The sequence below is a fragment of the Daphnia magna genome, linkage group LG7 (assembly GCF_020631705.1).
Source record: "Daphnia magna isolate NIES linkage group LG7, ASM2063170v1.1, whole genome shotgun sequence".
In the NCBI taxonomy this organism is placed as follows: Eukaryota; Metazoa; Arthropoda; class Branchiopoda; order Diplostraca; family Daphniidae; genus Daphnia; species Daphnia magna.
Window position 1 is genome coordinate 4,160,098 of NC_059188.1, and position 12,660 is coordinate 4,172,757.

At 39.9% G+C, this 12,660-nt stretch overlaps 2 protein-coding genes and 2 long non-coding RNA genes across 5 annotated transcripts; 3 read left to right on the forward strand and 1 right to left on the reverse strand.

Annotated features, from left to right (window-relative positions):
* Window positions 1-1,506: 1,506 nt before the first annotated feature.
* Window positions 1,507-5,419, forward strand: LOC116927649 (extensin-2). Its single transcript, XM_045177195.1, is given in 3 exon segments — window positions 1,507-1,647; window positions 1,932-2,735; window positions 4,185-5,419. Coding segments are annotated over 3 exon segments (1,863 nt in total). The 5' UTR covers window positions 1,507-1,643; the 3' UTR covers window positions 5,240-5,419.
* Window positions 5,420-6,692: 1,273 nt separating this feature from the next.
* On the forward strand, window positions 6,693-8,731 carry LOC123474718. Its single transcript, XM_045177192.1, has one exon. It carries the CDS (start codon window positions 7,097-7,099, stop codon window positions 8,603-8,605), a length of 1,509 nt encoding a protein of 502 aa, XP_045033127.1. The 5' UTR covers window positions 6,693-7,096; the 3' UTR covers window positions 8,606-8,731.
* Window positions 8,732-9,408: 677 nt separating this feature from the next.
* On the forward strand, window positions 9,409-10,733 carry LOC123474722. The gene is made up of 3 exons (XR_006649658.1): window positions 9,409-9,591; window positions 9,697-9,720; window positions 9,780-10,733. It is a non-coding gene; the product is annotated as an uncharacterized LOC123474722 (long non-coding RNA).
* Window positions 10,734-11,508: 775 nt separating this feature from the next.
* On the reverse strand, window positions 11,509-12,508 carry LOC116927681. 2 transcript variants are annotated; one of them, XR_006649656.1, is made up of 3 exons: window positions 12,268-12,508; window positions 11,857-12,203; window positions 11,509-11,765 (listed from the first exon to the last, which is right to left on the reverse strand). It is a non-coding gene; the product is annotated as an uncharacterized LOC116927681 (long non-coding RNA). The 2 variants fall into 2 exon arrangements; XR_004396736.2 differs by having other exon boundaries at window positions 12,286-12,507.
* Between the last annotated feature and the right edge of the window lie 152 nt (window positions 12,509-12,660).

The window sequence follows — 12,660 nt, forward strand, 5'->3', positions numbered from 1 at the left end:
TAGTAGGGCTGCTGGAAAATGCAAAAATGAATGAACGACTTTGTCTTACGCATGTTTGACAGCCGAATATGCAATATGTTGCCGATGCAATATGTTGCCGATGCAATATGTTGCCGACGATGGAGTCAGTTTGAAGGCACCAACGTAACTGGTTTACTTCCACTTCACACGTTCAATTTTATAATACCTACCGCCACCCTGATTCATCGCTTTAGCCCAAAGGCATCTTGAAGTTGAACATTTTCGAATTTTCAGTTTCTTACCCCGGCTCTATTGCACTGTGTGGTGTAGCGAAGATTCTTTCATGTTGTATTTCCATCGCTATCGTGGGTTTTCCTAGTTTTCCATTGAAAATGTCAAGTAGAAAGCCAATGCTCAAAATTGGGTACTAACAGCTAGAGTTCATTGTTTGCGCAATTTCACTTAATTGTGAAAAAAAAAAGAAAAAAAGAAAAAAATGGTTGCGCTAAGCTCTTGAATGACATGCTAGTATCCTCCAGACCTGTCACGATGGACCGAATCGTTTAGTACAGCTATTGAACCGATCTATCATGACATCAGCTGATAGCTCTTACCTCTCTATTCAGCCTTGCATTGGAATGGTGGGCCAATCCCATACCAACGCTTGACGTTTCGAGTTGTATTTGCTTACAGACTCTTGGTTACTAGCAATCCCAACATTGGGAGGGTGCCATACCCAGTCATTTCAAGTGCCGCTACACATGGAAATGCACTCAACTCTTATATACCGTGAATTGAGGCACCAAACCACGTTGATAACACAATCGGGCAATTTCCGACATAAACTAACTCCCATTTAAATTCTGAGAAACTATGACGTAATGTCTTAAATGAACATTATCGGAAAAACAGTGATGAATATCATTCGACTTGATTATAAAACAAAAACCTTAATTAAATATTTAAAATTGCGAATTATTATCTAGCACTCACGATTTAGGGTGTGGCATCACGCATCAACACCGTTAATGACATGCAAGAATCCTCCATATCGGCTTGCGGCCGATGTTAGCACTAATGGGTTGATGCATCGGCTAAGAGTTATACGAAACGAGAGCGCAAATATTAATCGCCGAGTTCAATTTACAATTAGATTTCAATATTTAGATTTGTATTTACCCGTATAAGCATTAAGTAATGTCCCTTGTCATTCTATCAGTTTCCTGTTGAAAACGCAACGACAACCTTATGTAGGATTTTTATTGTTTATTTATGACCATTATTGTCAATCCTACGATTCCAGTTAGAGTTTGACATTGCAATGGCATTAAGGGACACATCCTTCTTTTTTTTTACCATCATAACGTTTTGAATGAAAATTTAAGACAAGAAAATACGTGGCCTTAAATCGCAATTGCCAACGGCCAAAAAGAGAAGGAAATGGGGAAGAGGATGTCATAAGGTAGGCGAAAATATCAATAAAGGAGGGCTAAGCATCATATAGCACTTGTAATTTTCAATGCCATGGGCTAGGGGCGTGCACATCAGGCTGACAAAAATTCTTATAAAATGAGGACAAAATTCAGTTTGAATCAGTCGAGTGGACTCATCGATAAGCAACGGTAGTAAAGAGAGTCGTGTTATCCAGCTGTTCGTTACCAAGTCAAATTTCACTTATTATCATGGGTAAATATCTTACGTTAATCTCACTTTTGTTTAGAATGATTTCAATTTTTCTCGTAGAAGCCGGTCATTTATATCAAACATGTTTTGAACCGGAATTTCAAGCTAGATTTTCAAAGTGATGATCGCATTGTTTAGTTTTATGTACTCAGGATTTACATCTTGTAATTATGGGAAAACCAGGCTCAATTATTGAATCTAGGATATTGTTAAAAACTGATGCATTATGTTTTATAAGGCTATTTGTTTAGATCATAACTTAAACCGCATTCTTTTTCAATATGCAGCTAACTACGCCACATTGCTGCTATTGGCTGTTGTTTCTTTGATGGCTGGAGAGGCCATGGGTGGACCGATGGGATCGTCTTCATCCGGGTACTACACCACTCCGGCGTCCTACTACACCAGCAAGGCTCCTGAGTACTACACAACGAAGAAGGCTGAGTATTACACGACAAAATATGCTGCCCCGAGCTACTACACCGAACCTCCCAAGTACTACACGACCAAAGCGCCGGAATACTACACAACTACGTATGGTGCTCCGACGTACTACACCGAAGCCCCCAAGTACTATTCGGCTCCAAGTTACTACGCAGAGGCACCCAAATACTACACAACGAAGGCACCGGAGTATTACACAACGACTTACGCTACATCAAGCTACTACACTGAGGCTCCAAAGTATAACTCTGCTCCCAGTTACTACACCACTGCTGCTCCTTCGTATTACGTTGAACCTAGCTACTACACTACAACGTATGCTGCTCCATCTTACTACACTGAGGCTCCCCAATATTACACCACAAAGGCTGCTGAATACTACACAACTAAAGCCCCGGAGTACTATACCAAGAAAGCTGAATACTACACCACCACTTACGCTGCCCCTGTTTACTACACTGAGGCTCCCAAGTACTATCCGGCTCCGACCTACTACCAAAGTGAAGAGCCACAGTACTACACCACCAAGGCACCTGAATACTACACCACCACTTATGCGGCTCCCAGCTATTACACTGAGGCTCCAAAGTACTACTCTGCCCCAAGCCACTACCCTGAAGCAGCTCCTAAATACTATTAGAGGCAAAGTTTTTTTAAAGAGCTGAACATTTCATCTCCCATATTTATTCGTTCATCCCAGTCTTTGTGAAGTATAACATTAATGTTAAATGAGATGTTTCATACAAAAATGTCCTCGTTAACCCTTCGCATTCAATTTCTTTCTCTTTTCTTGCACTTGTGTGCAAAACAAGGGTGGCATGGTGAATCGAGTTTGTTTCACGATAGGCCTATATGAAGGACCTTTACACCTTGACGTACAGTATACCCTATGGTAATTCTTAATGGCAGACTAATGAGGAATAAAGAATTCCGTTATTACCTTATTTCTTAATTATACGTGAACAATAGTAAAATCTTTTAATTATAATGACATTTGAGTTTTTAAAGTGAAATTACGTAAGAAATAATGTCCATCAACATAGTCCTACATGTGATAGTAAACGTAGTCGTATACGTACCGTACGTACGTTCTAGTTAACTAAATATTTGTTCATGACTGCAATCTGCTCAGTTATCACGACGTATGCCCCATAAAGGATTTTTGATCATGGGTTTACTTCTTGGATACACAGGTGTAATATTGGCACTTGAATGCAAACATGAATTTTAACATTTTAGCAACTTTCAACGATTCATATTTGACAATGAATAAAGGACTTTTTTCTTGCAATTACCGACTAGGAAAAGAAAAAGATTGCATCATTTGTTACAGCACAAATCACATCTTTTTGTGTTTTCTTTGTCTCGATGTCGTCAGCCAAATCATTGGAATTAATCAGTTAGCGGATACATCGGGGTTAATTAATAGATAGTTTAACTAGTTTTACTATTATAATAAGAGTTTTACAATTAACATTCTCTTGTGCATATTGTTTTAAAGAGAAATTGATATTCACGTTAAGGATTGTTGTTTGACATTCAGCAATGTTCGCCCTTTCAAACGTGATCCTACACAACAAAAGCGCCAAGCCAAAAGGGTGGGGTAAGAATATTGGCTGTTACGTCACTACCCGTAAGGTGCACGTGTCGTAAGCGCAATGCCAATGAATTGAAACAGGGTGACTTTGCACTTTTGCAGTCATATAAAATGAGAGGACAGAGGTGTTTCAATTCAGTGTAGTAAGCAACTTGGACAGCAGCACGACATCTACCATTAGTTGTACTTCACATCGTGTTTTCTAACTCTAAAATGACGAGTAATTTATCGTTTTATTTAATTATTTAATCGTAGGAATTGAAATTGCGATTCATTTTGATTTCAATCAATCGAAATGAACTTGTGTGCATCTTATTATTACATCCAGGTGGATTCAGGACATAACGTTTTATGTATTGTCTTGTTTCAGCTAACTACGGCGCGATGCTGCTGTTGGCTGTCGTTACCTTGCTGGCTGGAGAAGCCATGGGTGGACCGATGGGATCGTCTTCTGGGTACAGCACTACTCCGGTGCCTTACTACACAACGACGTATGCAGCCCCCAGCTACTACACCACCAAGGCTCCCGAGTACTACACAACGAAGAAGGCCGAGTATTATATAACAACATATGCTGCACCTAGCTACTACACCGAGTCACCAAAATACTACACGACCAAAGCGCCTGAATACTACACCACAGCATCCTACTACACCACTACATATGCTGCTCCGACCTACTACACTGAAGCTCCCAAGTCCTACTCAGCTCCAAGCTACTACACTGAGGCTCCGAAATACTACACCACTAAGGCACCGGAGTACTACACAACGTTTTACGCTGCACCAAGTTACTACACCGAAGCCCCCAAGTACTATGCTGTCCCCAGCTATACTACTACTACCGCTGCTTACTACACCGAAGCAGAAGCAACCAAGTACTACGTAGCTCCGATTTACTACACTGAGACCCCTCAGTATTACTCCACCCCGTCTTACTACACCGAGCCTAGCTACTACACAACAACAACCTATTCCACCCCAGCTTATTACCCTGAAGCTCCAAAATACTACTCGGCACCAAGTTACTACACTGAAGCCCCGGTTTACTCTGCTACATATGCCAAGCCAAGTTACTACACCGATGCACCACAATACTACACTGCCACTTCTTATTATACCACTAAGGTCCCCGAGTACTACGCTATGGAAAAGGCCGAATACTACCCTACCACTTATGCTGCTCCCGTTTACTTCACTGAGGCTCCTAAATATTCGGCTTCAACCTACTACCAGAACGAGGCTCCGAAGTACTACACCACTAAGGCGCCTGAATACTACGCGCCTACTTATGCTACCCCAAGCTACTACACCGAATCCCCCGTCTATTACACTACAACTTACTCCGCTCCCGAGTACTACACCACCAAGGCTCCCGAGTACTACTCAGCTCCAAGTTACTACCAAACTGAAGCCCCCAAATACTACACCACAAAAGCGCCAGAGTACTACACCACCACTTACGCTGCTCCCAGTTACTACACCGACGCTCCAGCCTACTACCCAACATATGCAACCCCATCTTACTACACTGAGCCACCAAAGTACTATTAATTGTTAAGATTGTGTTGTCCATCTAGCTCGATGAAGTGTCAATTAGATTTTGTTTTATCATTGGCAGTCCTCGTTCCAAATTAAGTATTTCCTTGATATATATTTATGCATTCACTAGTCGTTCCATACCATTGTGGTTACTCAATGAAATGATGAATAAAAATGTATATTGTTACCTAATCCATTATTGTTTCTATTCTTTATCAAATAAGGTGGGTGAAGGCAATTTCAATTTTACTCTGAACAGCTTTGTAATTCTGAAAATTAATTTACAGTTTAATATTTTAGAGTTATATTATAAACATTTGTGAATCTGTTTATGACATTATATCTTCAGATACGTAGTACAGAATATTGACTTCGTTCATTACGTTAGCCCATTGGCATAGAGAATTTATTGGGCATCTTTAAATCTCTTGTGCCTGTTAACCAACCAACGTTAACCTGAAATTTCTAATTTAGGGAAATGCTTAAATATTCGGACTAGATGTTAGAAGTTTTTGTTTGCCAGTTTGAATTTTAGTTATTGAAAAAAAAAAAAAAAGGGTTGCGCTAAGCACTTGATTGACTTGCTATTTTAGTAACCTCCAGACCTGCCCGGACGGAGATCATATTGCTGTACTATATGATCCACATCGTGACATCAGCTGAGGGCTCTTACCTCTCTATTCAGTCTTGCATTGCAATGGGGGGCCAATCCCATTCCAACGCTTCACCTTTCGAGTTGTAATTGCTTACAGACTCTTGGTTACTAGCAATCCCAACATTGGGAGGGTACCCAGTCATTTCAAGTGCCGCTACACATAGAAATGCACTCAACTCTTATATACCGTGAATTTAGGCACCAAACCACGTTGATAACAAAATCGGGCAATTTTCGACATAAAATAACTAACTCCCATTTAAATTTTGAGAAACTATGACGTAATGTCTTAAATGAACATTATTGGGAAAACAATGATGAATATCATTTGACTTGACTATAAAACAAATAACTTAATTAAATGTTTAAAATTTCATATTACTTTCAAGCACTCACGATTTAGGGTGTGGCATCACGCATGAACACCGTTAATGACATGCAAGAATCCTCCATATCACCTTGCGGCTGATATTGGCACTAATTGGCTCACGCATTGTTTAGGTGTTATTCCAGTTGTCGGAAATAAAACAATCTAGGATCGTCACTACTAAATTCTTGCAGTTATAGTTATTCCTGCAATTCCAATCTTGACATCACGTTAATTCATTAACTCATTAAAGTACATATTCACTTTTTTCCTTCAAACTGGTGAAAATTAAAAGCAAAGAAGCGAATGTGCGATCAGTTGAGAATAGTCTGTTTTTCTCTGGTTACGTGGCTTTAAATCGCAATTGCCAAAGGAAAAGTAATTGCTAAGTCTAAAAAAGTCTATTGCTACAGTGTTCGTTCAAATAATTGGCACTCTGTGCACCACATTTATTCGTGCACTATAGCTCTTCCATGAAGAGTAACTCGGCTTTAAAAACGCGACATTTTCATTCGTATGTGAGCCGTTGGTTAACGTAGATGTTGCATCTCCGCCGCCCAATTGAATAACGCCGACGGACATCGGTGCAAAGGGGAAGGTAAACTAGAAAAGAAGAGAAAAGGAATGGGCGTTTTCGAAGAAAAATCCGTGCAAACAAGTGCAGCTTAGTGTCACTTGATGTAATGTCGTCTCGGGTTGATGTTCGATTGTGCTTGATTTAATCTCTTGTGTTTCGTTTCGCCAAGGAGGAAACTCTCAAAAACTACTTGGGTAAAGGAGAGTAGGAAATTCAACAGCTGTGCCGAGTGCAATTAATAGTGTGTTTTACTTCATTATCTACTAAGTAATGTCGGAGAAAAAGAGTGTGCTTCTGGAGGCAAGTACGAAAATGGCCAGTTTGTCAGATTCAGATGTTTCTTCTTCGATATCGGTGAATGTTCCATCAGACGTTCAGGTAACAGCGCTATCTGACGGATTGTATCATATCAAATGGGTATTCGACATCAGCTCAATTGAAAACGCAAGAGGAAGCCAAGAGACGACGTTTAGACTCGACCAATATTCCTCAGCTTTCTACAAGCTCACCTTGAAGTACTACAAGCAAGATCCTGAGCCTGATCAATGTGAGTGCTCACCCGATACTCAGTTCATGATGAATCTCAAGCTGAAGCGTGAAGCATGCCCAACATCACAGGGGTTAATTTCGATGGATGGTAGGGACCAATCAGCTGCTGTATGGGCTCGGGTCGGTAGATGTCAGAAAATCATTTTGGACCAGTTACCTTACATTGTATGGAAGTCCGAAACGTTCCCCGTCATTCCAGATTGGGATGCAACTGAAATTCCTTGCCAATTTTGGATCAAGTTTTATCAAAGTGTTGGAGAGATTAACGCTCATAGGCAATTCACGAACTTGTACGTCAATCAATTAAACTGTGACGTTACGTTCAGTTTCGATGAGATCAATGAAGACGAGCCGATCGGTGGTCATGTCTTCCTTTTGTCGGCCAGGAGCTCCATCTTCGCTGCCATGTTCCACGGCGAAATGCAAGAAACGAGTACAAGAAAAGTTTGCATCAAAGACATCAAACCGGATATTTTCAAACAATTGCTCCATTACATTTACTCTGGTCGAACATCGACAAAGTTGTCAGAGGAAAACGCCCAGCCTTTGTTTGTTGCGGCCGATATGTACGACATTGAGGACCTGAAAGACGAGTGTGTTCAGTTCTTGTTAACTTGCATCAAATTGGAGAACGCTATTAATCTAATTAAATTTTGGATCAAGTTTTATCAAAGTGTTGGAGAGATTAACGCTCATAGGCAATTCACGAACTTGTACGTCAATCAATTAAACTGTGACGTTACGTTCAGTTTCGATGAGATCAATGAAGACGAGCCGATCGGTGGTCATGTCTTCCTTTTGTCGGCCAGGAGCTCCATCTTCGCTGCCATGTTCCACGGCGAAATGCAAGAAACGAGTACAAGAAAAGTTTGCATCAAAGACATCAAACCGGATATTTTCAAACAATTGCTCCATTACATTTACTCTGGTCGAACATCGACAAAGTTGTCAGAGGAAAACGCCCAGCCTTTGTTTGTTGCGGCCGATATGTACGACATTGAGGACCTGAAAGACGAGTGTGTTCAGTTCTTGTTAACTTGCATCAAATTGGAGAACGCTATTAATCTAATGGCGTGGGCGCACGTCCATGCAGTCGATTCCCTTAAAGAAGCAGCACTCGCTTTCGTGGCATCACATGGAAAAGAAATATGCAAACAAGATGATTGGGAGAGGCTGATCAAGAATTATCCAGATCTTTGTTTGTTAGCCACTCGAAGCATGTGGAAATAACACTCTCTGTCGGGCAGAGTATCTATATGTTGACAATTAAATCAATTTCTAAATTGGGATGTTATGTCATCAAGATGGAGAAAAAACTGAAATCTGTTTAATAAAAAATCTGATTTGGTGCTGCAACTTGTCGAGTTTCATTTGCCAGTTTGATAAATTGCGTGAATTTTTTCATGCTTGTTCCATAATTTAAAGCAAATTGAATATTAAATGAGAAATTTTACCTGAGAAATCTGGGATGTATTACGTTCACTGCAAATAGATCGAACCAATTCTAGGAGCCCTTTAACGCTCTTTCCAGGAAACAAAAACGTAAAAAAGGGTAAGACTATTGGCTGTTACGTCATTACCTGTAAGGTGTGCGTGTCGTCATTTCAGTTTGCATTTTTAACAATTAAAATGTGGAATCAAATTGTCTTTAAGTAGACAGATTGTCTTGCAGGTTGGTTTTCAGATGATGTAGGAGCCTACTTTTATTTTCAGTTTGCTGATATCATGCTGTTTACAACAAATCTCAAAGCAAAGGTAAATAGACGACTTTAAACTAATGAAATTCCATTGTCAATATCACTTATGTCTAATTGAAGCAGAAATTAAATGATTATTTGCAATTTACGTATCTTCAGGGTCGCAGCCGAGTTGTCGTCATAACTATTTCGCTGATAATTTGGAGTTAAGTTGTTATCGCACGTGTGAATAACTATTAAACTCAAGCGACCATGGAAAACATCAGTATCTTATCTCTTATCTCTCACATTTTAGTTTCTTTGACTAGCAAAAAGATTTCAGTAAAGAGGAAAGAATTGAAGTTCGTGTATGTTCCATTAGAAAGTTGAACGGGATTCTCTAAATCGATTACTCTATTTGTTCTTTCACGATTTTTTTAGGCATTGTGCGTCAAACGCGATAATCTCTATCGGCCATCGCTTAAGAAGAAAAGATAAACAAGAAAACTAGAAAAAATGAACTGGCGTGTAAGGGAACAGGTAACCTACGTGGCAGTTAGTAATTTCGTCTAAAGTATTACATGTTTCGTTTCTCTAAACATTTTTCCCTTTGTTTGTTTGTTTTTTCTTTTTTCTTTTGTCAAGGAAAAACTTAATCCGGGGAAAAAGGTAAGAGGAAATTTAACGTCTGTGCATATGCGTCTATATTCTATCGATCATGTTATTAGATATTACTGAAGAAGAAGAAAAGCAGATTAGCTTGAACGCAATACCCATTAATGCAATCACCCATCCCAACCAACAATCTGCCTGGGATTTCCTGGCACGGGAACACCTTCACCTGGTAGAGCAGCGCCTGGAACGGGAGCGCCTGTCGAATATAGGTGCTTTACTGAAAAAGCACGCATCACCTGTACCTGATTTTCAAGTAACAGAACTGGATGATAATTGATTTAAAATTCAAGGGACATTCAACACCACCGAGTATGAAACGTCACGCCAAGAGGTGAAATTTAAGCTCAACCACATTTGTCCGGGGCTCTTTTCCTTTCATCTTTCCCGGACGTCCTACCAACCGAACCAACTCGGTGCTGATTGCGAAACTTCCAGATCCAGCTTTGAATTTATGGTTGAACTCTCCTTAACACGATGACGTGTTCTCCAAGGAGCTCACCTCTCGTTTGCTGTGAGTATAGTCACCGTAAGCTAACTGCTGTTTGGGCCAGCATCAACGCAAGTCCGACATTCTTTTTGAAGCCGATCTCTCCAGGTCAATGGAAGTCCGCAAAAAGGCCTTTTGGATCTCAACGTTTTGAGTTGAAGCAAACAAAGATCCCTTGCGTGCTGTGGATTAACTTTTCAAGAACTTATGGCGAGATGAACGCACAGATGCAATTCGTGAGTTTGTACGTCAATCAGTTGAACTGCGATGTTACATTCCATTTCGACGCAGCCGAAACAGACGAGTCAATCGGTGGTCATGTCGCTATTTTGTCGGTCATGTAATCCACCTGCATTGGCATGAAAAAAAAATCCGTTTTCTTTTTAGCAAGTGAGAAGGAAGGGGATAGAAACTAACGTTTACTAAAATGGAAGCGGCACAAACCTTTTCTAATTCTTAGACTACCACTAGTGCTCGACTGCCACATAAAAGTTCAAGACTTCAAGCGTAAACAAAACAGAAAAAAGCCTAATACATCTTTTATTAATAATGAGTAATGTCGATGAATAAGTAAATAAAGTACAATGTATAACAGTTAGACGCAACACGACGAATGCTTCAACAAGAGAGAAAAACTCTACATACAAATTTTTCTTTAAATCTATTGCACAAATGCCACCTAGCGGTGAGCTGAAGACAATCGATAGGCAAATAGCGGTCGGGATGTGCATACGTTATTTCCGACTCACGATTACACTTACACGTCTCACTATTCAAACGTATTATAAATGTGTAATCATTTTCTCAGTTAGAAAACTAATCAGATAAACAGATAAATTAAAAAATATAGAATGAAGTTCATTTTTTCTTTATATCATTGTGTTTAATTTTGTTATCGAAATCGTACATTTCCGTTCCATTAACGACAAAAACCTAAAGCTTTGTAAAGGGTGTTTGGATAGTAAGAAGAATGGTATAAAAGACTTGATGATGCAATTTACGGGTAGTAACGGTGTTGGATCGCTAGCACCATTACTGCGGAATACTGTATACGTAGTAATGAATAACTTATCTGATGCTAATTGCATGTCGACGATGGATGAAAAAGTGACGCAAGGATTGGACAGTTTGAATAGCGTTGGATTAAGACAACGTTGGCTGGTCACATTGGGAACAAACACTAAACTCTAAATAGAGGAAACTATAGGTGTCCACATCGCTTATGAAGCGTGGATTAAATCTAATGCATATACGACGTACACACCCACTCTTTTGTCGCGTGTGTTTAGATAGTCTCTGCTTCATATTAACATGTATTTATTCAGTCAGGGTTTTAACAATTTTTTTAATTTTATAGCCTTTGCAGTTGAAAGGAATGTGGACAGGGGCAACTGGAGCTCGTATTCGTGGACGGGAGCGACGGGCAAGTGATCACCTTTAAGCTGGAAACCGGCTTCATCAGCGGCCCATGTCAAAGTGAATATCTGACCTTCAGGGGAAACCCAGTAAGAGGATCCTTTGTTGGTGTTGCCTAGGACTTCACCGTACGATTCTTTACCGTAAGAGTCGTACGGCGATAAAAATACAAGCTGTCAGTTTGATTTCCTTTTAAAGACTTAAAGATTAAAATTTGGCCCTATTACTTGGTTGCTTCTGTTGTGGTGTAGTAGGCAACTGTAGCGATGATATAGCTTGGGGCAGTGTAAATAGTAGTACTTCAGAGCTTCAATATAGTAGCTTGGTTTTGCGTAGCATAATCTGTTGTGTAGTACTCTGGTGCCTTTGTTGTGTAATATTTGGGGGGCCTCCTTGTGGTAGCTTGAAGTAGTGTAAGTTGTGGTGCAATAAAGTGTTGCATCCGTGTGGTAACTTGGAGCTGAGTAAGTACTTCAGGGCTTCAATAAAGTAGGTCAGAGCAGCATACATAGTAGTGTGGTAGGATGATAGCGTAGTACTTAAGTGGCTTTTTGGTCCGTACTTCTTTAAATCTCTTAGAAGTAACGAAACAACATTAGATAGAAGAAGTGGTAGGGAATTTTTTAATTTGTTTAAACCTCTTTAACCTTCATCACCTTATATTACATTTCTTTACTAGGGCAAGAGTTTGTTTGATAACACGTATACGATATTGAACTTTGTCTTTAGAACCAAACAAAAAGGCGATTTGTTTTAACTAAGAGAATAAAACAATATAAACATTTAAAGAACTAGATTATTTCCTCAAGAGCAAAATGTAGCAGAATGCACTAGCACACCAAAAACACAGCAGACGCCCGGCCGTGGTAAACGGCACCTGGTGGCAACAATGACAACTGACAGATCATTATTGTAACTTCAAGACGTCATTTCCCTTAATGTAGGAGTGATACTCCTCCTACAGAAGAACTGCTGTAAACCAGAAAAGGAAGCAGGCGAGCGGGACACAGCTTTAAAAGGTAATAATTTGC